The following is a 26204-nucleotide window of genomic DNA, read 5'->3' on the forward strand; positions in this document are numbered from 1 at the left end:
AAGCTGGTCTTATGGTCACCGCAAACAGCTGCTGACATAGACAGCTAAAACGGTACATATGTATATTCGCTGTAGCAATAATTTAAGTTGTAGGCAAAATATACATACATATTGTATATATTTTAAGAAAAGTGGTCATTAAGCTATTTTCATTTATGTTATCGTGCAGTTTCAGTGAATTTTGTAGTTTAGTGACTTTGGAAAGCACTTATGACTTGCTTTATTACTTTTTGAGTTATGATGAACTGAAATATTTGAACTGAAAATATTGAATGTTGAAAAACTATTATCTAGATGTACTAAGAGTGTCTTACAGATCATATTTGGGAACTACTCAATTTTCATAACTTCACTTAATCTCATTTGTCGCATTAATTGGACTTTTTATTCAATTCATAACATCTATGTATGGTATATATATTTTTTTTTTTTTACATAGAAAGGCACCGATTTTGTAAATAAAATTTTACCGCAAAAGTTTCATAACAGTATCGGATCATAGATGTATTTCTGAATAATTCATTTCTGCAATACTTCAGAGATTTGATGGATTTTTATAATCTCGCAACAAATGTTGCTAAAGAGAGTATTATAGTTTCGGTCACATAACGGTTGTTTGTAACACCCAAAACTAAATGAGTTAGATATAGGGTTATATATACCAAAGTGATCAGGGTGAAGAGTGGAGTTCAAATCCGAATGTGCGTCTGTCCGTCCGTCCGTCCGTCCGTCTGTGCAAGCTGTAACTTGAGTAAAAATTAAGATATCTTGATGAAACTTGGCACACTTATTTCTTGGCACCATAGGTAGATTGCTTTCGAAAATGAGCAAAATCGGACCACTGCCACGCCCACAAAATGGCGAAAACCGAAAACACATAAAGGACCATAACTAAGCCATAAATAAAGCTATGGAAATAAAATTTGGTATGAAGGATCGCACTATGAAGGGCATATTTGGATGTAATTTTTTTGGGGAAGTGGGCATGGCCGCGCCCCCTACTAAGTTTTTTGTACATATCTCGCAAACCAATAGAGCTATATAAACCAAACTTTCTGCAGGTGTTTTTTTTAGCCACTTCCTAATACAGTCCAAAAATGACAGAAATCGGATCATAACCACGCCCACCTCCCATACAAAGGTTAGGTTGAAAATTACTAAATGTGGGTTAACTCACTAACGAAAAAGGTCAGAAACACTAAATTTCACATAACAAATGGCAGATGAAAGCTGCACTCAGATTTTTTTTACAAAATGGAAAATGGGCGTGGCGTCGCCCACTTATGGGTCAAAAACCATATCTCAGGAACTACTCGACCGATTTCAATGAAACTTGGTTTGTAATAGTTTCCTTACATCTCAATGATATTTTGTGAAAATAGGCCAAATCGCTTCACAACCACGCCTACTTCCTATATACCAGAACTTTCAAGACGATCCGAATCGTTTACTTTGCAGTATATAAAGTAAGCACTAGTGAAGATATCGGTGCAGAACTTTGCACAAATACTATGTTAATAGTGTGGCAGCCCCATTCTAAAATCGCCGAAATCGGACCATAGGTTTTTAAGGCCCCATATATCGAACATGAGGACCTCGGTGCTTCTAACCTAATATTAGGGTTTCCAACTTTCAATGGACTTTATACAATATATATGACGAATATATGGGTCAAATTGTGTATTATATAATATAAATAAAGGTAAATAAATAAATTGCGAGAGAGAGATAAAATGTTCGGTTACACCCGAACTTAGCCCTTCCTTACTTGTTATACATTTTTTTATGCCAAACGACTTGTTAAACCAATTTATATTTTTTATCAAATATGTTGGTTATTACCACATTTGTTAATTAATATCATCAAAGATGGTATAAGCATAGTTTTTATAAAAATAGAATATTTAAATTCTATTAAATGGATGTAAAACTAGAATTATATTAGAATTTATAAAGGGCTTTTATCCTAACTAAACATCCATATTTCATCCATGTTTCCCAATTGCTGCTGCAGCAATTATCTTCAACTCACACATCTCTTCCTCATTTACATATTTCTATACGGCCCAAAAACTGTTCGATACGTTCGTAATGGCTACGTTTTTTCGAATCTTTTTAATGCTCACTAGAAATTACTTTTTATTGTCACTTGTGCTGCCACACATAAAAGCTTTAGCAGCAAATGCCTAAACTGTGGTACATTACATGCAACGTGCGTGTGTCTGCCGCTGTCTTCTTCTTCGTCTGATCTAATTTTCTTACACATGACACGAAATACACTAAAAAATACATTTTTTCCACAGTCATTCCGTTGCTATTGTTTCTATTCATTTGCCTCTGTGTTCGTTTAATTCTCTTTTATTTACGTACATTTATGGTGCCATTTGCCATATCCTTTTTGTGGTTGCTCTTCGTGGCTTAAATGTTAAATAACATTTGATATCGATGGCTTAAGGTGCATTTACTATGATTTGCTGATTGCTGCTTATCCCTTGGTTGTGTTGAAATTATATTGGGGAATTACAAAAACAGGCACGTAATTCATGTCACACACTATATCGCTTGGTGACTTAATTGAGGGACTACCGTAAGGGATATTGGTTTATTTTCGTACATCAATTAATTTATTTAAATTTCACACATATTTAAGTCTTATTATATATGCGTGTTAGAGCGATTTGTATACCTTTTGGGTATAAAAACAAAAGTAATCGAAATATGCTTGAGTGTTGTCCGATATTGCCAATATTTCCATATTCCGGAAAAAATCATTCAAATTTGGCGTAAAAATTCATATCTGATATAACCAACTTCTTCAAAAAGCTCCCAGATTTTTTCTCTAACAAATATAATAAAACAACATTCAGTTCGTGTACCTACAACATACCTATGTTTTAAACATTTTCTAAACTTAGTCACAGAACAGCTTCTAAATCTCTATAATTTCACGCAATAAGAACAGTTGCACTCTGGAGCAGCATATATTTATTGGCACTTCCTTTCAACTCACATTTTGCATATAAATTATATGATTCTACGAGAGCTTCAACAAGCCGCTTTCAATGAACTCACGGATATCAAAGAACAATCCGATTTGAAAGTTGTTGCCACGGTAATCACTTATCGTTATCATACCTATACGGCAGACTGTCTATCAGCAGCACTTAACGCGCACCAACTTAAGCTGGTTTAACATTGTCTACATATCACTTACAATTTTAAGCAAATTTTTCTCCATTTGCAACGACTAACTTGTACTCTAGCATAAGTGCGTATATTTGTATTCCTGTAGGTATATATTCCATCACCATTTTTCTCACAAACTCTTACTGCCCTCATTTTGCAACTCGATTTTCAAGCATCTTTTACTTCTTCCTCTTTTCACATTCGTCTCTTACGTTTCATTTGCAGCCAGCTTTTAGGCGCTTTGCATGGCAGTGCACTCATGCATCCCTGTCTGAACCAACCCAATTAATTTGTTATGTGCACACATTTTATCTGCGATGATTTTTCGCATTCAAATGAAATTACAAAGTTATCTTTCGCTTTCACTCGAAAGCAATCATCGTACGAAGAACGGGTAACCACCGATCGTAGAAGGCAACGAGTCTTTGATTTGTGCCGAAATGTAGGCCATTCTAGAGATAAAACTTACAAGGAAGAGTTAAAGAATGTTAGCACTTAGAAGTGAATTAGTATAGGTTAAACGTTAAATGTTGTTCAGTGAGCACTCAAATGGATTGCATAATAAATTTAGTGCATGTTTTCCACATATTTAAATAAATCAGTTGCTTACACTTATATTGATTAAAGCCTGTAGTTATTTTATTTAAATATATTTAAATATGTATTGAAAGGGAATGATTTAAAATTTGGATAATATAAAAGTATCAACATAAATTAATATCAATTTCCCTGTAAATTGTTTAAGTTTTATCTTATTTTTGCTTTCACGATCTATTTCCAATAATTTAAATTTATATTGACATCAAATAAATTGAGGATTTCTCCCACTTTTACAAAATTATGACCCACAAAAATTGCAATTAAGCACGATCGAATAATAATGTTATTTATAAGGGTTAAGGCACATGATTTATGCTCAATAAAAACGGATATGGGGCGCGTGTTGTGTTAACAGTTAATATGCTCTGGTAGACAAAACGCATTAGTCTGATCAAAGGCGAGACAAATGTTTACGTAGGAGCAGAGGGAATACATTGAAAGCTGCTAGGAATAATTTAACGAGTCTGTAGCCTAAATGTAGGCAACAAAAATTACAATATTTTTCTAAACAAGAGTGTATGGCTTGTTCCCGCATTTATTTTTATTTTTTTGTTGTTATTTTGTTTGTCACACCGTTTTCCGTTTCTTGTTCCAAATGCTGCCTTGCTTCAGCGATGATAAAGTATGTTGGGCAACGTTGCGTAAAGTTTTCAGCTACTTCAATTCTCAAAGCAATCACACTCATACCCATGACGATTTATTTCGTCGCATGCATAAGAATATAACAACACACAGAAACACACACATATGTTTGTGTGTGCGAGCGCTTTGATAAAATGCTTGATAAAATACTCGCAAGTAAGTGGCACTCACACACGGGCTAATTTTATGCGCACCAAACTCGAAGAAGGCGCGCCGCCAAAACACGCACACCGACGCACGGACACTCAAAGCCACTCTCCCGCTCGCCGCGCACGAAGAAGTGTCACGCATAATGGCTGAGGAAGTGTAAGAAAGTGCTTGCTGCGACACGACGGCATAGCGGCACACATTAGCAGCACAGCAAAAACAAAAAGTGGAAAAAATAAAAACAACAACAGCTAGAGTAAAATAATACCACATAAACCAAAAACTGCGTAAGTGAGTGGTGAGTAGCAGAATTGGCGAAGCAGCAAAGTGAAAGCGAAGCTTTGTTGCCACGGACGCTGGTAACATAGCTTATGCGCGAAGCGGGGAGGCGGGAGCTGGCGATTGCTCGACGCTGATCAAAAGTAAACGCAGCAAAAGTGGAATGTAATGTACGCATTAATTCCTCATTTAAATTCAGCAACGCGTACAGCGCATTAGTTTTATTTGGTTGTTTTCAAGTATGTTCGTGTGCGATCATCTTTGTGTGTGTGTGTGTGTGCCCAATGAAATATATTGAAACAGTAGAGTAATAACGTTTTGCAACCCTCGAAAAGTTTGCCGCCCCTTCGCAGTGCTGTGGAACACTCAAGCGAAGCGTAAAAGCAGACGAAGCTATCTATTTGGCTGTCAAGCAATGCACACACACATACACAAACATACAAGCATATAAATTTGTTGCTTCGTATGCATGTGCGTGAGGTTGCCACCACAAGCGTACATAGTAGCTCAGCATTTCGTTGCATACTTCGCAGCGCAATTTCGCCAACATCAGTTGAGTAGCAGATTTTTTCAACACTTTTTGCTTTGGCATTACTTGGCAACTTTGTGTTTTTTTGCTGTGTTCTGCGAAAGTGGCGTACTTTGTGCCACATTTTACTTCGAGCATTTTTCGATTACTTGAAAGCAAATTGTGGTTTATGTATATTGGAATTGAGGGGCAAAAGTGCTAATACTCGCGCAACTAATGGCACTGAACAAAGTGTGCACCGATTTACTTCACCGTCTTCTTCTTTTTCTATAAATTTTGCTGGTGCTTTTCGAGATAATGCGAGTGAGCTACTAAGAGCACACGCTTACATATATAGAACAGAATCAGAAGTAATATCTTTGTGTATATGATTTTATAAGTAAAGTTCAATAAAATTAAATTCAGCGTAAACTAGAAAAAAAAAATAATTTCATGCTTTATATGAAAAAAAAAAATAAGTTTATACTGGATATTACTTTCTCTAAGTAACACTTAAACAGCAAATTTCATTTATATTAAACATTATATAATTAAATAATATTATATAACTCACTTACCGCTAACACGCAATTCATGTAGTCTTTAAAGCCATTTCATTGCTACTACACTTTATTCATTAACTCACCGTAAACCCAAGTGAAGCAAAGCCCAGCATCCCTTAAACACTTAATTTTGCCACCGCTCACCACATTTCTGGCAAGAATTTTAATCGCCTTACAATAAATTCCATTACTGCAGAAACGCTTTCGAGCACAACCATTAAAATTTCCTGTACAACATTAACGCATTTTCGTCTCCGCTGGATTTAAGACTGTTATGGCGCGCCGTCGCACATAAGTGCCGATTACCGCACGAAAGAAAAAACACGTATACATACATACATATGGAAACGCATAAAGTGCCGATGATGCAGACATTGTCGTCGCTGACGCTGCTATTGTTGTTATTATTAACAATACATATAAAATTATAATTACATTAAAATCAAGTGAAGACAAAGCATAATGCCTTCTGGCATACACACAGGCGTCAAGGCGCACCAGATAAAAAATGATCAAAGGAAAGAATGTAAGACATGTGAGGAAATGAAGAAGTAGTAATGAAGAGAAATCGTAAATAAAATAGGAGAGCCCAGACAAAATGAAGCATAAATATGTAAATGAAAAAATTATAGCGTCTTTATGGCTAAATGATATACCATGTTATGTTATGCCTATGTTATATAATGATAAATTAAGTTTGGTTATATTTCTATGCTATGTTATGTTATGTCTATATTGTGTGGTGCTATTTCATGTTAGATCACAAGCAAGCACTTTGTATTCAGACATGTTCATGCAGCTGTGTTTAGTCTGCATAAAAAACGAATTGGCGACAAAAAATAATATTAATGCGTTTTTAATACACTATGCGCATAATAAAGCTTTCTTGCAGTCGGCTTGGTTGCTCTTTACTTGAAAGCATTTGCAGTTCCCGCTTAAATATTGCTTTCCTTATTCCATTGTTAGGCTTTGGGGTATTCCTGACACATGTCATCGTGCTTTTGTAATTGCGTTTGAGTTGTTCCGCTCGACCCAGGGACATATGGATGGTGGCACGCAACGCAGCTTAAATTTCAACTAAAAATAGAAATTTCTTTACCGTTACGCATTTTTTTGTGCTGATTTTTTAACTTCTCGGAAAAAATATGCAGACATTTCTAGGCAGTAGGGAAGGTACATATGTAAATTGGTGGAATATTTTAAGATAATTGCATTTAATCATGTGTGCTTTACATTTTAAATGAATTACATTCCTTTGTCAGGAATGAGAGCAAGAGGGTAGTGAAAAACAAAATAAATTATTTTTAGAACTTTTTAAAATATTCACTTAAAAGTCGTTTAAAATATATCAATTTAAAAAAATATATATCTATTGAAGTATTTCGTAAAAAAAATCGTTTTTAGAATGATTTCAAATAACTAAACATTTTCATTTTTCGAAAAATTAATTACCTATAACAGGTGACAACCTTCTTAGAAATAATTTCAATTTCTTAATGTTTATACATTACGGTTATACATTTTCGGTAATTCGTTAATCACATACAGTTTTTTGAACTTATAAAAATAACAGACATATGACAACCCTCATCATAAAATATTTTAAAATTTAAACTTTCTGTTCATATTTTAAGGCTTTTTTAGCTTAAAATTTTTTTTATTTAAAACTTCAAAATAGATGACAACTTTAAATTTAAGTTATAATAGAAAAATATAATTTATTTAAATTCTTTAATCTTCACATCGCCATTATGCGCACATAATGATCGTGGTATACATGCAAAATCTTTATAAAATTAAAAAACTCGAAAAATAAAGAAATTTGCCCAATAAAGAAGTATTTCAGCCTTGTTATTTTCATGTATCCTATTGTTTCTATGAGTCGTATAAATTTTTACTGATTGTCATCGCTAACGTCACACCAAAAATCATGTTTACTTCCATCTCTCATATATACACTATCACCCCACAACAGCCTCACAAACCTATTTTGCCAGCATTTCCCCATTTTGGCGCAACTTTTGTGTTTACATCACTTTTTATGAGTCCCTTTTCCACAATTGGACATTCTTTATTTAATTTTTGGTTGGTTAAGCACAAATTTTATGGTCTGACGCCCGCTTGCACGAGACACACGCAATCACTTAAACACACACAGCCACACTCGAGTGCTGCGACATTTTATTGCACCTTCAAAGCAATCTGTAAAATGATGTCTACATTCCCATGAACTGCCATTAAATTCTATGTATTTCCTACGTTTATAGAGCAAAAGTTTGTTAAAATTGCGCCGGCTGATGTGGTGCTTAGCAGCTGTTGTTAGGTTTTAGTAGGCAACTAATTATGTTTAGTGTGCACATGTTTTTTGTTTTTGTTGCTCCCACACGATTTGTTTTAGAAATGTAATTGTCATTGCTACGATGGCACACATACACTTTCATATAAATGTGAGTGTGTAAGTGCAAGTTAGTAAGAGAGTTTTGTGGCGAATTTTAATTCCTTCTCCTCTCAATGCTTGTGAATGTAAGTGGCGAATAATAACTTTCAATTACGGCTGAAGTTTCGCAAAGCTCTATTGTAGTAAGTGCCAACTATAGTTTTTTTTTCTGGATTACAACTTCAGCACAAGAATCCAACAACAACTAGCTCTAGCATACCAATAGCTGCAGTAGAAACTTTGACTTGCCATAAAATGTTACGTTAGCGTATAATAACCAACCTATAAAATAACAATAACAATGAAGTACTCACATAGTTCTTCACCTTTTTCTTTGTTGTGTGGCGTTCAAGGTGAGCGGCATTAGTAGCTAAAATAGCAGCGTCATTGACTGCATCAGCAGTTGACAGCAACACAATAAAACAACAATAGCAACAACAAGTGACATTGTGTGGATTATAATGCCGCTGCATTGACCTTGTTTACATTGGAATTAGTGTTTCGTGTTTAATTTTGTTTCTCATTTACATTCTTGTTCTTCAAAACTTGAAAATAAGCAAAAACCTCTTGTAACTTTAATTTGTGCTTACTAATTTTTCTTAATTTCGAATATAAATAATATTAAATTTTACAAAAAAGTTTTTACGAAAACTTTTGCTCTCACACTCATAACTGTTAGAGTTTTGTAGAACATTTGAGATTTGAGAATATTTCTTATTTTCCAAAATAATGGATATATAAATATTGTACACTCTCACATAACACTCTAATAATCAGGTCAAAATTGTGTTCAATAATTATACCTAGAAGGCCTACATATGTTGAAAAGCCGACCGAGTATTGTGGCATCATCTAATTATAGGTCACAGACTACTTGACTAATCAAAATAATTTTTTCTCTAGAATACATCCATATAAAGCCGTGTGAACATAAGCCACATCGGATTACAATCATTTCCTATTTTTGCGTCTTTTCCACATTAGGCGAGTAAATATATCGAAAATTAATTAGATATCAACCTATGAAGAAACAACTTACTTCACTTCTTCTCAGCGTGCTCCATTGTTGTGGAGAATGTCTTCTTAAGACCCTGATATAAAAGCTTTTACGTTTCCACCGCCTTTAAAACACAACACGAACTGCTAGATCAATACCAAATATGAATAGCGGTGAAATAATTACATACCTTAAATTTACTTTAGCTCTGAAGAGTCATTGAAATCGAATAATGTGTTGAGGCCCCTGTCGCCCCCACACCACCTGTGGGTAGATTATAAAACTAGCAGTTTACGAGATTGAGTAGTTTATTGCACTCAATGATTTTAAAAACAACCATGTACACTCTTCTATATTTACTTTCTTTCCTCTGCGAGCATTTATTGCTTATTGAACTTTTCATTGCGTTCGCTGGCAATTTTCAAATACTTCAACGCATACCTTCTTTGTTGCGTTTTTTATTTCCACTGCACCACAAAGTGCCAACATAACTAACGGATAGTAAAGCAGCCAGCAACGCAACAACAACCCAACAACACATACAAAGAGACGATAACAAGACCGTTAGTACGAACAAGCAGCAATAATGCTAGAATTGCGAGCGGAAATAGTGAAGTGGAGGCAATAAAAGTGAGCGCCGAGCGGTGCGTCGTCGGTGCATAGCAGAAAATTGAATAATTTTCGGAGAAGGAAAAAACGAGCGAATGAAATCAAAAATCGTTGAAAATGCTAAAAGCCAAGTGGTGGAAGCGCAACAAAATATGGCAACAACAAAACGGGCGAATGATGGGGAAATAAATACAAGAAAAAAGAAAAACAATGAAACAAAGCAATAAACATCGAACGAAACCTCAAGAAAAGCGCAAAGCAAAGAGAGACCACTTAAACACAAACACACATACACATAGCTAGAAGTGTGGTATAAAAATCAAAGCGGCCAGTAACGCAAGTTTAACGGGATCTCGGTAACTCTCGCAACTTGTTGTGAGTATTTATATTGCTGCAGCATTGCAATTTCATGTGCGCCGTGAAACTTTTATGCGCTTCGCTGCCGCGCACCTGCTCCAAAGGCTGACCAATGGCTAACGCTAAACACTGGCATTAATTCATACACAAACATAGGGGTTTATATAGTTGGCAACTACAAAAGGTGGCTCCTGTAAAGGTCAATTCCTAAACTTAAACAAAATGGATGCCAAATGCAATAGATGAGAATGAACAGTTATGTACATATACATACATATAACGTCAAGTATAAATTTTTGGCTACCAGAAGTAGGGACAGCATTTTTGCTTTACTTTGACCAAAATCTCGAAAGTTTTAAAGAAATTGCTAATGAAGCGAACAGAGTAGCGCAATGTTTAGCATAAAGTGCAGCTGACAGAAAATGAGCAAGTTAGTTATTGAATGAGAGAAAACTGGAAATATTTGAGTAGCTATGAGATTGGCTGATAAGTACTAAATTGCTATTGCAAATGGAAAACTAAAGAAAATAACTAAAAAAGATAGATATTCGAGCACAAATTGTTTAAAGGTCAAGTAATAAGGTGTGAGTTATTGGAATATAAGGAGTTCAATGAGCCCCTCAACAAGGTAATAAACTGATTGAGTTCGAATATAAACATATCACAAACATTTAATTGGAGCAAAAAAAATAAAAGAAAAATCAAACAACTTATTGCGAAAAGTAGAAAAATTCTTTCGAAAATAAAACTTTGTAATAAAGATTAGCGTCATGTGTCTGGCTTACAGAAAACAACAAAACTTTGGACATAGAAATAAATATTAACTAGCACACATGATGGCGGCATACCCTGTAGGAAAAAATATGTTTATCAAAAGTAGTTCATATTGTTATTGTTCTTGAATAAAGGCATACATAATAAGTTCGCATAGCTTTCGAGTTAACAATCTTTTTAGCGCTAAAGTAGAAAGAAATATTTACTTTAAATATCATACTAGTTAATGCTATTGTTTCTATTATAAAAATTACTCTTTTTCGTTTCAACAAGAAATAGATGTGCATATATAGAGACTACATGGCGTATGAGTAAACTAAATTATTTGCGTGTCTACTTACACATAAATTCATATACGTACATACATACATATAAATATTTTCATACAGGGCAATGTTAAACATATTCTTCTACATATTCTGCGCCTGGAGTACTGTCACAGTTGCAAAACTTTTAATGCAAAAATTATCGGCTGTTTAGAAGTGTCAGAAAAACCGCAGAATGTACTGAGGCATTAAGAGAAAATATATATGTTTAGAAACTTTGCCGACTTGTTAGACACTAATTCTTATTAAAGCTTTAAGTTGTTCTTATTTTTCAAATTATATGCGAAGAAGTCTTTTTCGACTTTCCTAATCATATAATTTAAAATTAAGATATGTATAAATAAAGACAAAAATTAGTGTTAAAATAGATTTTCTTCAGTTGAATGATTATAAATTTAATAATTAATACTAACACTCTAAGATTAAATCAGATTGGCAAAGTGCGAAGAGCATACTTAAGTTAAATTCATACCATATTTATAATTTTCCTCTTATATTATAAGAAGAAACCCAATATATGTACTCAATTTATATGTACGTAGCCTATTCTAACTCAAAGTGCACAGGTGAGATAAATAAGATTTAGGTGATGAACATTCCAATGTTTATTTATAAAATGTTATAAATTTAATGTCAGATTATTTACCGGTAATCTATTTTATCTAAATATTGTTATAATTCAATACAAACAAGTAAGGAAGGGCTAAGTTCGGGTGTAACCGAACATTTTATACTCTCGCAATTTATTTATTTAACTTTATTTATATTATATAATACACAATTTGACCCACATGTTCATCATATACATATATTGTATAAAGTCCATTGAAAGTTGGAAACCCTAATATTAGGTTAGAAGCACCCAGGTCCTCATGTTCGATATATGGGGCCTTGAAAACCTATGCATAGCTATGGTCCGATTTCGGCGATTTTTAGATTGGGGCTTCCACACTATAAAGGTAGTATTTGTGCAAAGTTCTGCATCGATATCTTCACTAGTGCTACCTTTATATATATATTGTAAAGTTAACGATTCAGATCGTGTTCAAAGTTCTGGTATACAGGAAGTAGGCGTGGTTGTAAAGCGATTTGGCCTGTTTTCACAACATATCATTGGGATGTAAGGAAACTATTACAAACCAAGTTTCATTGAAATCGGTTGAGTAGTTCCTGAGATATGGTTTTTGACCCTTAAGTGGGCGATGCCACGCCCATTTTCCATTTTGTAAAAAGATCTGAGTGCAGCTTCTATCTGCCATTTCTTATGTGAAATTTAGTGTTTCTGGCGTTTTTCGTTACTGAGTTAACTCACTTTTAGTAAGTTTCAACCTAACCTTTGTATGGGAGGTGGGCGTGGTTATTATCCGATTTCAACTATTTTCATGGTGTGTGGTGGGGTACGTAAGAGAACTGACTGCAGAAAGTTTGGTTTATATAGCTTTATTGGTTTGCGAGTTATATACAAATAACCGATTTGGGGGCGGGGCCACGCCCACTTTCCCAAGCAAATTACATCCAAATATGCCCCCTTCCTAGTGCGATCCTCTATTCAAAATTTTACTTTAATAACTTTGTTTATGGCTTAGTTATGGCAATTTATGTGTTTTCGGTTTTCGCCATTTTGTGGGCGTGGCAGTGGTCCGATTTTGCCCATTTTCGAAAGCCCTCTCACGGTCCCAAGGAACGTGTGTTCCAAGTTTCATCAAGATATCTCAATTTTTACTTAAGTTATCCGTTGCACGGACGGACGGACGGACGGACATACAGACAGACATTCGGATTTTGACTTGTCTCGTCACCCTGATCATTTTGATATATATAACCCCATATCTAACTCGTTTAGTTTTATGACTTACAAACAACCGTTATGTGAACAAAACTATAATACTCTCTTTAGCAACTTTTGTTGCGAGAGTATAAAAATTTATATTTTGTAGAGAACACTTTTTAAAATTACTTTTAATTAATGTAAAATATCTTTCGCATAAGGAGATGTTTTATATGAATATTATACATTTAGTAAGCTAAACTAAGACTACACTTAGTATTCTATTACACTACAACTGTATTCAATTATTTTTTTCTTTGTAATTTCATACCTTTGAAATGTTTCATATGTAACCTACTGCAGTTAATGCCACAAAGTTAAAGTTTTGCAAATATTTAAGTATAACACATTTTGTGGTGGAGATACTATAGATATAAACATTTGCAATCAGTCTTTCGCATAATTTCCATAATGACAGGCTACAAATAGCTACAAAAGTAAATATTTCTCGCTTTCCTAAATGTAGATGTGTACACATATCCTATGTATTTCGCAAATATTTACTTAGAAATATAAACATACACATACAAATGTGTCTTTGCTTAGTTAGTTGAAGCTAGCAGGTTGCTACATATACTCTCAACCGACGGCAAGCGCAGCTCTAGCAATATTTCAAAGCTATTAGCTGTGCACGAGCATATTACCTGCCCACACAAGTAGTTATAAATACAAATGCGCACACAATTAAATGTATATGTATGCATTTTTGCGTGGATCTGTGCTCCTGTAGACTTGTAGACAAATTAAGTAGTCGCTTTTTCGCTATCATTCACACGCACAAGCGATTGCGTCACGCCGCCACACATAAATATTTGCGCATATGAAGATATACATATGTACATATATGGCATGCACATTACAAAAACAAAGCGAAAACCATAAGCGAGCATCCATAACCTGCATAACTAAATAGCTTTTGCATAGATAAATACATAATCATTTGCACTTTTGCATGTAATGCTCACACCTGGCAATCTAATTCTCACCTAGCATCTCGCCTCTTCCACTCTTCACACAGTCAATCAGTCTGTTGGTGCTGCACATTGTTCTGCTTCTATCAGCTGTAGCTATTGTTGTTGTTATTGCTATGCTATTTTGTTAATAATGTTGGCAATGTTTGATTGTCGGCACTTTGTTGTTGCTTTTGTTTTTGTTTTTGCTTTCACTGTTTCACCTTGAAACGCCTGTTTTGCCAATAGCGTTGGCAATTGTTGTGTTGTGCTGCTGCAAATGATTGTGATGATGATTGCTGTCATGTTGATTTGCTGTCATACACCTGCACGTTGTTGTTATTGTTGTGGTAGCACCGGTTATGCTTATTGTTTATTTATGACTTCATTTATTGTTTTACAAATTGCGCTAATTTGTTGTAATTTGGTAGCACCTCAAAACACCGTTGCAGCCATTTATAAATATGCGTAATGATTTGTGGCAGACTTTTAGGGGCGTCGCAACACACCAACAACTACACAACAATTGTTGTCGGCAAATGACAGCGTGTGCAAATAATAGCATTTAATATTCGTCAGCATATAAATTAACAATTTCGTTTTTACCTCAATGTACTTGTGTTGGGTATTTGAGTGCTTTACGATGTGACGCTCGCGCTGATTGTCTCTTTAGACAGGCTTTCACAGCTGGCGCTACGAAGTAGTGGTGTGCTAGACACCTTAATGTTACACTATCAATATCGAAACATGAATTGTTGCTAGCTGGAATTATGAATTTTAAGTGAAGAGCGGTGTAAAAACATCTGCCACTCAAGTGGCACAATGAATATAAACAAATATCTCGTTGTTGTCGTTATAATTAATAATTTATATTAGTGCCGTATGGATTTGTGGTGTTAAAGTTATGGATAGTAGTATAGTAGATGAAAACTTAGATAAGGAAACCTCGGAGAATGATTCTAGCTCTTTGTTCTCTTTTAAGTTGAAAATTAGTGAAAAATAATTAAAGTGTCAGATAACAGCAAAATCTTCGCAACATAAATGTAAATAGTACCCCATTTATCTTTAGATAAGTCTCAATGATTCAACCTTTGAAATTGAGGATCTACTCATCAATTAACTGAAATGAGAATGTTTCAAAAATTAAATTTTAAGTATATAAATAGACTACATACGAGTTTTATTTAACTAACGAACATTTGCTTTAAAATTCGTCTATTAGTGCGTATGTTTGAGCACATAAAACACACGCTCGCTGAAAACTCTGTTCATATATGCTTACTAATACCTGTGTGTGTGTGTGCTTATTTGCAGCATGGAATTGAAATGAGTCATAATGCCGCACAATTCAACAGTTTCCACTTCAGCACAATACAATCAATCAATAGATATGCACAATAACCGTAACGAATAGTACATGAGAGGGCGTAGGGAGATGGTTAGCAAGGAATTTATTCAAGGCAATTTATTCAATGGTTTACACAGCAACAACAACAACAATAAAAACAACAGTAAATGGGTGAAAGAAAACACCATAAATTATGCCAAAGCAATAACAATAACGACAATCGAGCAACAGCCAGCAAATATTGTATAACAAAAATATACAACAACATCACATACACGTGCACATACACATATGTATCTGTATTTATCAAAAATGTGCGCTCGAGTGCTTTGTTTAGTATAATAGCCAAAAAATGCTAGGCATACACGCCGAGCAGCGACGGCGGCAGCAGTAGAGTCGACGCGTTAGTCATTTCAGCATAAAAGGGCGAAATATTTATTTTCCATATCGTTGCGCAGCTTTGCAGTTTGCTATTGTTATTATAGCTATTAGTTGTTGTTGTTATTGCCCATGTAACGCATTCAAAATTCAAAAATAATCTCTTTTGCATGGCGCTGAAAGCGGCACACACACACACACTTACGTGTGAATTTATTGTTGTTATAGATATTGCGTGGTTGTATGTAAAGGATTTTTTTGTTATCTTTGCGCTCTTTGTTTTTGCAGCTTTGACCAGCAATCACTCCACATAAATCATATTTGAAGCGCACATTTATTTTATATTGCATGCTTTCTGGCGTTAGCACTCTTAGTAGCGAATTTATTACCGTTTGCAGAGCGGGCATGGTGGAGAAAGGTATCAACAATAAATATTCCAAGATTTCAATCGCTTTTATTTAGCTTTGCTTACATCGGTACTAGAATGAACGGAGTATAAAACACAAAAAGCATTTAAGTGGCGTATCAATGAAAGACGATGCCATGATTAGATTTTCAATTTTTTTCTTTCCTCTTTTATGAATTATTAATGTTTGAATTTCGCTCACAATATATATGTTTTCCACTCGAGGGTTTCGTAATATTTTATATGCTTTAATTTACATAGATCCAAATCGATGGTCTGCCATTTTAACTTTCGACCTTCGGCTTCATTAATTTATGGCTTTTGTCCCGATCTGTACTAATCTACGGTTATTAATGATTCTCACTGGCAGTTAACAAAATATTTCGAATTAAATTTCCACAAAAAAACACATTTTCAGCTATATTTAAGGGTTATTACGTTGATAGAAAAATATATATGTATATGCATGATTTCTAAGTTTAAGTACTTACTTTAACTAAAGGAACATCACCGCTTTACTATATTTTTTCTATTTATAGTACAATATCAGTTTACATAGCTATGTTACGCAATTATCTTTCTGGGTGTATGTTTTAGTCAGTGGGTCAGGGGTCACCACGAATTACATTCCAATGTGTCTATAATTGGGAAGCAATTAATTACCAATTGGGTGGAAACAAATTATGAGGTGTCTCTTGATAATATCATTACTATTAGTACACTAATCTTATACAAAGCATTCGTTCTTGTTTTCTATATGGAATTCTTTAAATTTTTACACTCTATATGTGAGAGTATATCTTCATACATTCCCTGCAGGAAAACTAAATATTATACTTTTAAGCTCGTTCAAACGGATATAAATGTGCAATTATCTTACGTTCGGAACGACATTGAAAACCTCTTGAAAACACAATTTGTGGATTGTGAAACCAAAGTTGTTCTGACCGACATTTTGTGTTTTCGATGCGTTTTCATTGACAATTCACAAATGTATTTGTTTGTTTACATTTGAGCACTTTTGTACTCCCGCAACGTGTTGCTAAGAAAGTATCAAAGTTTTGTTCTCATGTTGTTTGTAAGTCATAAAACTAAACGATATAGGGCTATAAATATCAAAATGTTCAGGATGACGAGCCGAGTTAAAATCCGTCTGTCCGTACAAGCGTTTACTTCAGTAAAACTTCTGATATATTAATGAAACTTCAGGAATTACACCATCTTTCATATAATGATTTTTGTTTTCTAGTGGACTTTGTGCCCAATACATGAGTCGAGTTGCATGTAATTTTAAAGCGCTTTTTTTTCTCAAAAAATGTTGAATTTATTCTGCCATGTACTCTAGTTATCAAATTGTCAGTGAGAGATGACCTGCATAATAGGGTGACATTTTTTTTGTTCTTTAATCATGTAAAAAATTGAGCACATTGAAAAAGGTAATGCAGCATGTGTATAATGTTGAAATATAAAAAGTCACCATTCGAGAAAAGAAAAGAAAACACGCTTAATAACATTAAACAAATAAATTGCGTGAGTATAAAATGTTCGGTCACACGCGAACTTAGCCCTTCCTTTCTTATTTTTATATCTGTTTCTCCATTATTTTGACAAAGTAGTGGAATTTGTTTACAATATCAAATGACAATTTAGAGCTGGCAAAATATGACTTCCAATAATATCGACTAAACTAGAGCAGACATCATCGATTATAATGAGTGCAATGTAAGTTTCAAGAAGTTTTCAGCGAAAACTGTGATTTCGTTTGACAGATTTTGCATGGATGAAAACACAAGTTTTCGAACGAAACCCCATTTTTTCAATGAAAACATGTTTTCAATGTCGGTCCGAACGTAGTATAACCATCATGAACTATAAAATTAGCACAGCATTTGCATTTTCCTACAAGGTCTATATGTACATATAGTTGTTAAAAGCACCTCACTTACATCAGCTATTAATCATCACACATGAGTGAGTGAAATTGCTTTGCTGCTGATTCATACGCCATTAAAGTGGGTCCTTTGTGTTGCGACGATTCCAACAGTCAGTCGCCAAAGGGTGCTTTTCAGTGCTTTCGAACCCAACGAGCGAATGATTATTTTTGAAAATAGTTTTAAAATATTTTTAAATTTTACTAGAATTTTAAAAATGGAAATGAGGTTTCTATATAAAAGTGTTTAATAGAAGTTTTATAAGAGCCTTCCATTTAAGTCCTCAGGTAACCATATATCACGGAAAAATCATCTAGTTCAATTTCCATATATTATCTTCACGTGTGAGACTTTTCAATATTTTTAAATATAATATTTCGAATCGCAACTCAAACTAAATCTTCCTATTTAATGTTTCATATTACTATATACATATATATGTATGTATATATATATATATATACACATATATTTGGCTTGTTGGGCAAACATATGGTGGTCCGAGTAATGGTATCTTCTGAAGTAATGTGCTGCAGACAAATAAATGAGCGCATAAGAGTGTTCGCTTGTATACATTTGCGTACTTTGAGAGCGATATTTAACTCCATGAGTTGTAGAGCACTCATAAATTTCTGCACAAAGGCGTTATTACGAAGTTATGCTTATTTGCATGGGAAGTATATTCATATATGGGAAGTATATGAAGCGAAAATAGATCATTTGTTGTGGAAGAAACGGAGATAGGCAGATATTTCAGCGTTCTACACAGTTTATAGCTACATTCGATTCTTCAAGCGTTAAAGACTAACGATCTTTATTTGAATTCATTAGAAGAATTTTACACACTCGGGATCTCAAGTACAAAATATTGTAACTTTATTCAGATTGTTATTAACAAATAATATTGTATAACAAAATATCAGCTATGTTCTTCCTTTTATGGTCTTTATTTATTGGACCAAATTAGTTTTACGTTGCTATTTCAAATAGTCAATCTTTGGGCCGTATGGACATGCGTGCATACGCTAATGGCGCAGACCATTCAAAAGTGCTGCCGTACCTTCCGAATAAGTGCCTAAAATGCGTAAACAGAAACACAGATAATGATTAGAACATGAAAATCAGTTTAAAAAAATTCGCTCATACGATTCATAGCAAGCACGATACCACCAAGCACCACGATAATATGTTGCACAATCGAAATTAGGTGACTCATCATTCTGCTGATCGGCAGTGGAGAATTTCATACCACGATGGGCCCACAATCGATCACGGGCACTCCCGAATGGATTTCCCAAAATCTTTAAATTATATTTTTCGTTTTCACTGCCAATCGCAAAGTAATCGTATATCACATATGCGGTAGTGCCATTCGTATAAGTAAGATCAATTCGCAGTTCGGATGGCTGCTGCAGTGTAAAACCATGCAATAGCTCCAGACCAATGAAAAAGTTCGTATTTAATTCACCAAAACCATACTTGTATTCACCCCAATTGCGGTAGAAGTCCAAATCACCCTTTTGCCGTCGCATAACCACCATCCACGCTTTACCACCTTGGGGATCGCGTTCACACCATACATAGACAGGTTTCGGCTCCCCACCGGGCAGTGGCTGCTTAATTTGGTTGATGCCATTTCGCGCAGTACTACCAGGCTCCCAAAAAGCTTCAGCGCAGCTCGTGGGTAACGAAGCGTAGGTGAGTCGTTTAGGAATCAATTCATCGAACGCAAAAGTTATTGATGTGAGAAACGATGAAAGCGTTGCAACCGCGAACAAGTAGTGATGTTGTCCGAACATTGTAAGACACTATGGAACATAAGTTATGAAATGCTTATTATAATTCCCTTTTTGCTACCATTCATTGCTTAATCTAATCTGCCGTTTTTTTATTGCCACTGTATTGTTCTATATCTTACGGCATCTAATCGTAATCGTTACTACAGCTTTTCGCTCTTACTTACATATTAACCGTTGTAGCCATATTTTCTAACCAAGTTTTCTCTCTTTCAGACTTGGTACGAATTGGAACGGTATCTGCGCGACGAACCGAAGCTTCAGTCATACAAGAAGATTCATGAAATCGACACAGCATGGGATCTGCTCTCAGCGCCGGCGCGCATTTTCGAAGAACTCAAGATCAAAGAACAAAACCTCGATTCAGTTTCCACAACGTCTTCAGTGTCATCGACATGTTCGGGCATGTCATGGGATAGTAGTGGCTCGCAGGCCTTAAGCTGCTCGGTGGTTGTCAAAAAGGAGCGCATCGACGACGATGAGGATGAGCTGCATTCAGACAGCTGCGAGGAGAAATTCACCGTCTCTTCCCTGGCCACATCATTGGGCAATGCCGCCGCCACTTCTCTGGCGTACTCGCCATGCGGCTCGGCCTCGAGCACGCCCACGCCGATCGTTGGCACCATCAATGCGGCCCAAATCGGCACCACCTTGTCATCGGTGTCGGAGAAGGGCATCAAGTTGCGTGTGATCGCCACGAAGACACACAATAAGGGCGCCAGCAGTCGCGCCAATAGCATCAATGTAAGCATCAGCAGTGGCCATAATAGCAGCAATCAAAACAGCAACGCCGGTGGCAGCAGTAGCAGTAGTAGTACAAGCCCGCAGGATTATATATTGCCGACCTTAACGCCGCCATCGTCACCCGAATCGATACGAACCAGCATCACAAATAATAACACGCAACAACAACAGCAACAGCAGAGGCAACAGCAACAAATCGATGCAAGTACTATGAGCGCTACCGAATTGGCTACACTTATACAACAGCAACAGCAGCAGCAACAACAACAGCGTATCGGTCAGTCGCAATACTCCGCTGCAACGCCAACATCTACCGCCATACTACGCTTCTCCAGTGCCGTTACGACACTGGTCAACAGCAGTAAGAATCCTACACTGACGTCGACTACAGTTCCTCTACTACAACAGCAACAGCAAAACCTGCAACAGCAACAACAAAAGTCGCACTTAAGCGTACAAACTACCAGTGCCGGCACAAATACCGAACCGCATCCAACGTCAGCAGCCCAATCACAGCCATCAGCATTGTCTTCATCGTCATCGACGGTGCACTCCAACATTCCGCGCAGCACCATCGTTCGTCTGACATCGGCGAATGGCACAAAGAGTGGAGCCATTAGTTTGGCGCGTGTCATACAAATGCAGAATAGCGGCAGCGGAAGTGTGGCAGCAGCGATGCTGAATGCCTCAGCAACATCCAAGCAGCAGCAGCAACAAATGCAACAACATGTGATGAATATGGCGGTTACAGCGGCGCAGATCGCACAGCGCGGCACACAGATGCAAAATCCGCAAGTAACCACATGTGAGTAGCCAGACAGACAAAAAAGAAATATATATCCTTAAATTTGAAATCTTTCCTTTACAAAAAATATTTAGAACTGTTTTGTTATCGGGAAATTTAAATTTAAAAAATAATAATTTCATTAAATCCTTATTATATGAGTACTATTCCTTCAAGCTTTTGGTTGGTGCATATAGCTATCGTTAAAATTCCAAAATCAAATAAACAGCTTTTTTCTTGCTGTTTCCACTTTTTTCACTGCTTTGAAAATTGACGAGGAATATAAAAATATAATGAATAGTTAAAAGGTTAAAGTTGAGTACGGCAATAATAAAAATAAATTGCGTTAATTATTAGAGAACATTTTTATTAGCTGATTTGCAGCAATTACTTCAGCTTAAAAGCTCTTAAGCTTTAGCTTTTCCATCTAAATTACCAATTGTATTAATGATTGCTATTTTATTTTCTCTTCCAACTTTGCAGTGACCACCAAGACCCACCAGCGACTACATGATCATAGCCCAGATGCTAAGCGTCGGATACACAAGTGCCAATTTTTAGGTTGCAAAAAAGTCTATACCAAAAGCTCACATCTAAAAGCACATCAAAGAACGCATACCGGTAAGTGTAAAGAAACTTTGTTAGTTAGAATTACTAATAAAAAGTAAAAAAAGCTTTTGAATAGCTGTAAAAGCTCATGCGTCTACTCGTAAGTAAACGTAATCACAATCGCTTAAGCACTTCCAACTAAAATAATAAATCACGTAATCAACAAAATCTTCCAAGTGATTGACATGATTTACAGACACAAGCCGAAATTCTGAAATCAAAAATTTTGAGAGTTCAAAGTTTGCGTCAGCTTGGTAACGGCGCAACAGACTGCTGCTTAGAAGTGAGCCTATAAATACACTTAACTCAGCGATATGTCTGAAGTATAGCACGCATGTGCTATACCCAAAAAAAAAAAACGTTAAAGTTAAAGACAGCCAACAACAAAAGCGCACACATCTCATGCCACATGAATCAATAAAAATGTCAGGCATTGAGCAATTTTCACACTCCCGCCAGGGAGTCGGACACAAATAAAGGATATTGCTTGTTCCAGTGCTGCTCCCGTGCGTAGAAATATACATCTACTCATATATATACACATGCACATACTCACATATACTCATGTGTACTCATAAAATGTGAAATATAACTCTTTTCAACACAGAAATCAGTCATTTCATCAGAATTATGGTATTTTGAAAAATTGTTGAGCCACAACAATTCATGTGTCTGTGCAAACAGTTCGCACAGAAGTGTGGCCACATGTCCGCATACATAAATACCTTTGTCTATACACATGTGTGAGCGCATATAAAATATTTGAGTTATGTGTTATCGTGTGGAAATTTTGAATGTTTTGCTGTCAAATTCAGTGATGATAATTCTCAACAGTTTCCATTAATGGAGTTTTTAGTCGGCTACCCAGGCGAGTGGTAACAAAATAACGCAACGATTCCTAAAATATGGACCGTAAATAATATTTGTATGTTCAACGTAGACAAATAGAAGCATATTTGTGGGCATATTCGGGTTGTATTCAGCACGTGCGCCTGGAAATAGGCTACGAAATAGTCATTTTTAGTTCAAAATACTATTCTATATTTTTTTTAATTTTAAATTTTTAGTTGTGAAGTTTAATTTAAGCTATTTTAAACATTTTTTTTCTTTCTTTCTTTCTCATAATATTGGGTTTTTGATTCACAAATTAATTTAAGATAAATAAAATCGCACTTCTTATAGAGGTTGTGCAAAGAAATGTATATAAATATAATATATGCCCAAAGTGCCTATTAAAAATTAATTGAATCATACTAAAGTGCACATACGTAAGGGTCTAAAATTAAGTCACTTCCAGAGCAAACCATATGTTTGAGTGAAAATATGCAGAGTTGCCAAGCGGCAAACCTTCTACGCACACACACTCGAACAAAGTTTAATGCGCACTAATACTCAAACAGCAAACGAGCGATTGTCGGCAATCCTTAGCAACTAACGAAATCACAAAATCCACTAAAAGCTGCAGTAAAAACCTCCGAACTGGGCGAATATGTTGTAAGACTTTTCAACAACTTTGCACTTTTGCACTCTCCACACACGCACACAAACACATATGGATAAAGGCATGTATGTATGTGTAAGACAACACAAATACTGGTGTTCAACTGCTAACTGGTGCAGCAATCAGCGTCACCAGCATTCAGACAACCCAAGCACCAACCTCCGACTGCAATTACAGTCGCACCGTACGTCTCCTGCAGCGTCTTTCCTTTCCCCGCTCTTCTCGCTTTGGCTTCGTCAGGAGTCACAATGAACTCTCGTAGCCTGCTGTTTGCCTGCCTGAGTGAACAATCGTTAACTTATGTCCGCCAGCAGCTATAACGAGCGTTGTCTGTTGCCAAGCTGATTGCACAACCGCATACGTTCAACCAATGCAAGCAAGCTCACACACACATAAACATTTACTTATTGATAGGTGGCTATGGTATGGTGTGTACAGCAGCGCTATATTCAAGCAATGTCGTTGGGGATTTTCAATCGTTCCGCAGCTTATTTTTGCTGTTTCTGATTTCCGCTTGCATGTTGCTGTAATGTTTTTGCTATTAGGCGCACAAAAAAACTCGAAATAATACAATCGTGTTGAAGCAGTTGTTGTTGTTGCTGTCGTTGTTGGCAAAATTTCAAAAGTGCTTTCGCCATCAGCAGCATCAATGGCAGAGCCATAAATAACGCATCGTGCTGTAGGTAAAAGGCAAGCGGCAAGTGCCGAGTGGCGAGTGGTGGCGCACGGCATGCTGTAATAGGTGAGCAGGCCAAATTGCCAATGGCTGTATTGAATTTGAAATGCGCATCGCCAAACAAGGATATCAGATAAAATGGCGCAGGACAAAAGATAAACGACGTGGCGTAGCTACAAGGGGGGAGCGGTATTTCAAAATGTTGGCAAAGGAAAAGTAAATAAATTTACTGTACGCAAATAAAGCGAAAAAGGCGCTGCCATAAAAATCTTTAAAAGTGGATGGAATTATGAAAAATATGAGCATAATGGCTTTTCTTGAGTGGACAAACGCTTTGAGGGTTCTGACAATTTAAACAAAAACTAATGTTTTTCCAAAGTAAAAACATGGTTCTTCGAGACATAAACATAGACACTGTTTTTTCGTAAAATATTATTTGGCTGAGAAAAGATATGTATATATTCATAAGCACATGTGTGACTAAATATTCAAGCATTCCAAAAAATAAAAGTAAAACTTGTACATGGATATGCGTGTACGTATATTTAGGAAATAGCCTCAATACATGCCAAGTACAACGTTTCGCAGCGGTTTGAAAACAAAGAGTGACAGCCGTAAGCTTTATACCGCAGTTTTTGTTGCTTTTGCATTCGTGAAACTTTTAAAATTTTTAATGATAAGAAAAAAATTGTATCAAACCGCCGGGTTCATTATTTACTTAATACGCAATGTGATCTGGGGGAAATTGAAATTTTAATTGGTTTAAAATTTTCGTAGCAACAACAAAAATATTCACTTATTTACTAAGTTTCGTTGTTTAATTTTGTTTTTATTTTTTATTTTGCTATTTTTAGTGTTTTGTCAGGTGTGTCGAATTGTGTTGGTTAGAAGTTTCTCTAATCTTTTATTTGACAGAGGAATTGTTGTTTGCTAATTAATCAAGTCAATTAGGTGATAAGCTCATAAATTTGAATTTTTAAGTGGCTAGCGCACTAAATCAGTCGAGTTGATTATTAATTGTAAAAATTTGTAGAATGGATCAGATTGAAAATGTCAAGGACCTTTCAATAGGACAAACCTCGGAGCAGAATGTCATAATCACAAAGCCTTGAGTAAATAAAACCAGCAAAAACTTCGAAAAAGCCCACCATAAAATTTCTCCTCTAGGCTCAAACAAATTGCGTAAGATGATAGCCCTGGGTGAATAAAAATCCGGGTCCCTACTTTCCATATAGATCTGTGTTTTATCGGAAACTTTGGCTTTGTTTTGGAAATCATCCTTTAAGTAATTAAATTAATTTCAAAAACCTCCTCTAACTAACCGTCCACTTAAATTTTAACTTTACAAATTTCTCTCAGCCACTTTAGTGATAAAACGCACACGTGCTTCGAATCAATTGCGCTGTGGAAAAGCTGTAAAAGGCATAACATGATTACGGTGAACGAATATCAACGCTTTAACCAGCGTTATCGCTGAGCGTGTGTCAGTGGCATAAGAGAAACTAGGTTAAGTATTAAAGCGTAAGATACATGTTGGCATTTTGGCAAGCAGGCAAAAGAGTAAGAAATGAGATTTTGTTTCCGCAGAAACGAAAAATACAAAAGAAAACACAAAACAAGAAGTGTAGAGGATGAAATTATGCGGTAAACAATAAAGTAGAAACAGTCCACAGAAAGCCAAAGCGAAAACTGCAACCAAAAGCTTCTTTTACATTCAGTTTTTAAATCTTAAGAACCGGAAGTAAGCGCCAGCAAGAGAGAGGAGAAAATCAGTAGCAGTTAAAATGGACTGCAATGGGAGTCGCGTGTGTATAAAATCTGCGACAAT

At 35.7% G+C, this 26204-nt stretch overlaps 2 protein-coding genes across 5 annotated transcripts in view; one reads left to right on the forward strand and one right to left on the reverse strand.

Annotated features, from left to right (window-relative positions):
• LOC105215209 (Krueppel-like factor luna) overlaps nucleotides 1–26204 on the forward strand; it is a 273119-nt gene that overhangs the window by 240063 nt on the left and 6852 nt on the right. For all 4 annotated transcript variants that reach the window (XM_011189010.3, XM_011189011.3, XM_054234901.1 and 1 more), the window contains 2 exons: nucleotides 20279–21611; nucleotides 22074–22211. In XM_011189010.3, coding sequence (XP_011187312.1) covers nucleotides 20279–21611; nucleotides 22074–22211 — 1471 coding nt within the window. The remainder of the gene's footprint in view (nucleotides 1–20278; nucleotides 21612–22073; nucleotides 22212–26204) is intronic.
• Nucleotides 19203–20122, reverse strand: LOC114804351 (ficolin-1). Its single transcript, XM_029042254.2, has 2 exons — nucleotides 19413–20122; nucleotides 19203–19341 (listed from the first exon to the last, which is right to left on the reverse strand). The coding sequence occupies exons 1-2, from the start codon at nucleotides 20063–20065 to the stop codon at nucleotides 19257–19259; spliced, it is 738 nt and encodes a 245-aa protein (XP_028898087.1). The 5' UTR covers nucleotides 20066–20122; the 3' UTR covers nucleotides 19203–19256.

The sequence above is a fragment of the Zeugodacus cucurbitae genome, chromosome 6 (assembly GCF_028554725.1).
Source record: "Zeugodacus cucurbitae isolate PBARC_wt_2022May chromosome 6, idZeuCucr1.2, whole genome shotgun sequence".
Classification (NCBI taxonomy): Eukaryota; Metazoa; Arthropoda; class Insecta; order Diptera; family Tephritidae; genus Zeugodacus; species Zeugodacus cucurbitae.

Excerpts from the sequence above, each read along its gene's own strand:
- LOC114804351 (XM_029042254.2), bottom strand. The coding sequence starts at position 20,065 with ATGTTCGGACAACATCACTACTTGTTCGCGGTTGCAACGCTTTCATCG. Across the intron at positions 19,342-19,412 it reads TATCGTGCTTGCTATGAATC|GCACTTATTCGGAAGGTACG; the intron begins GTATGAGCGAAT and ends TACGCATTTTAG.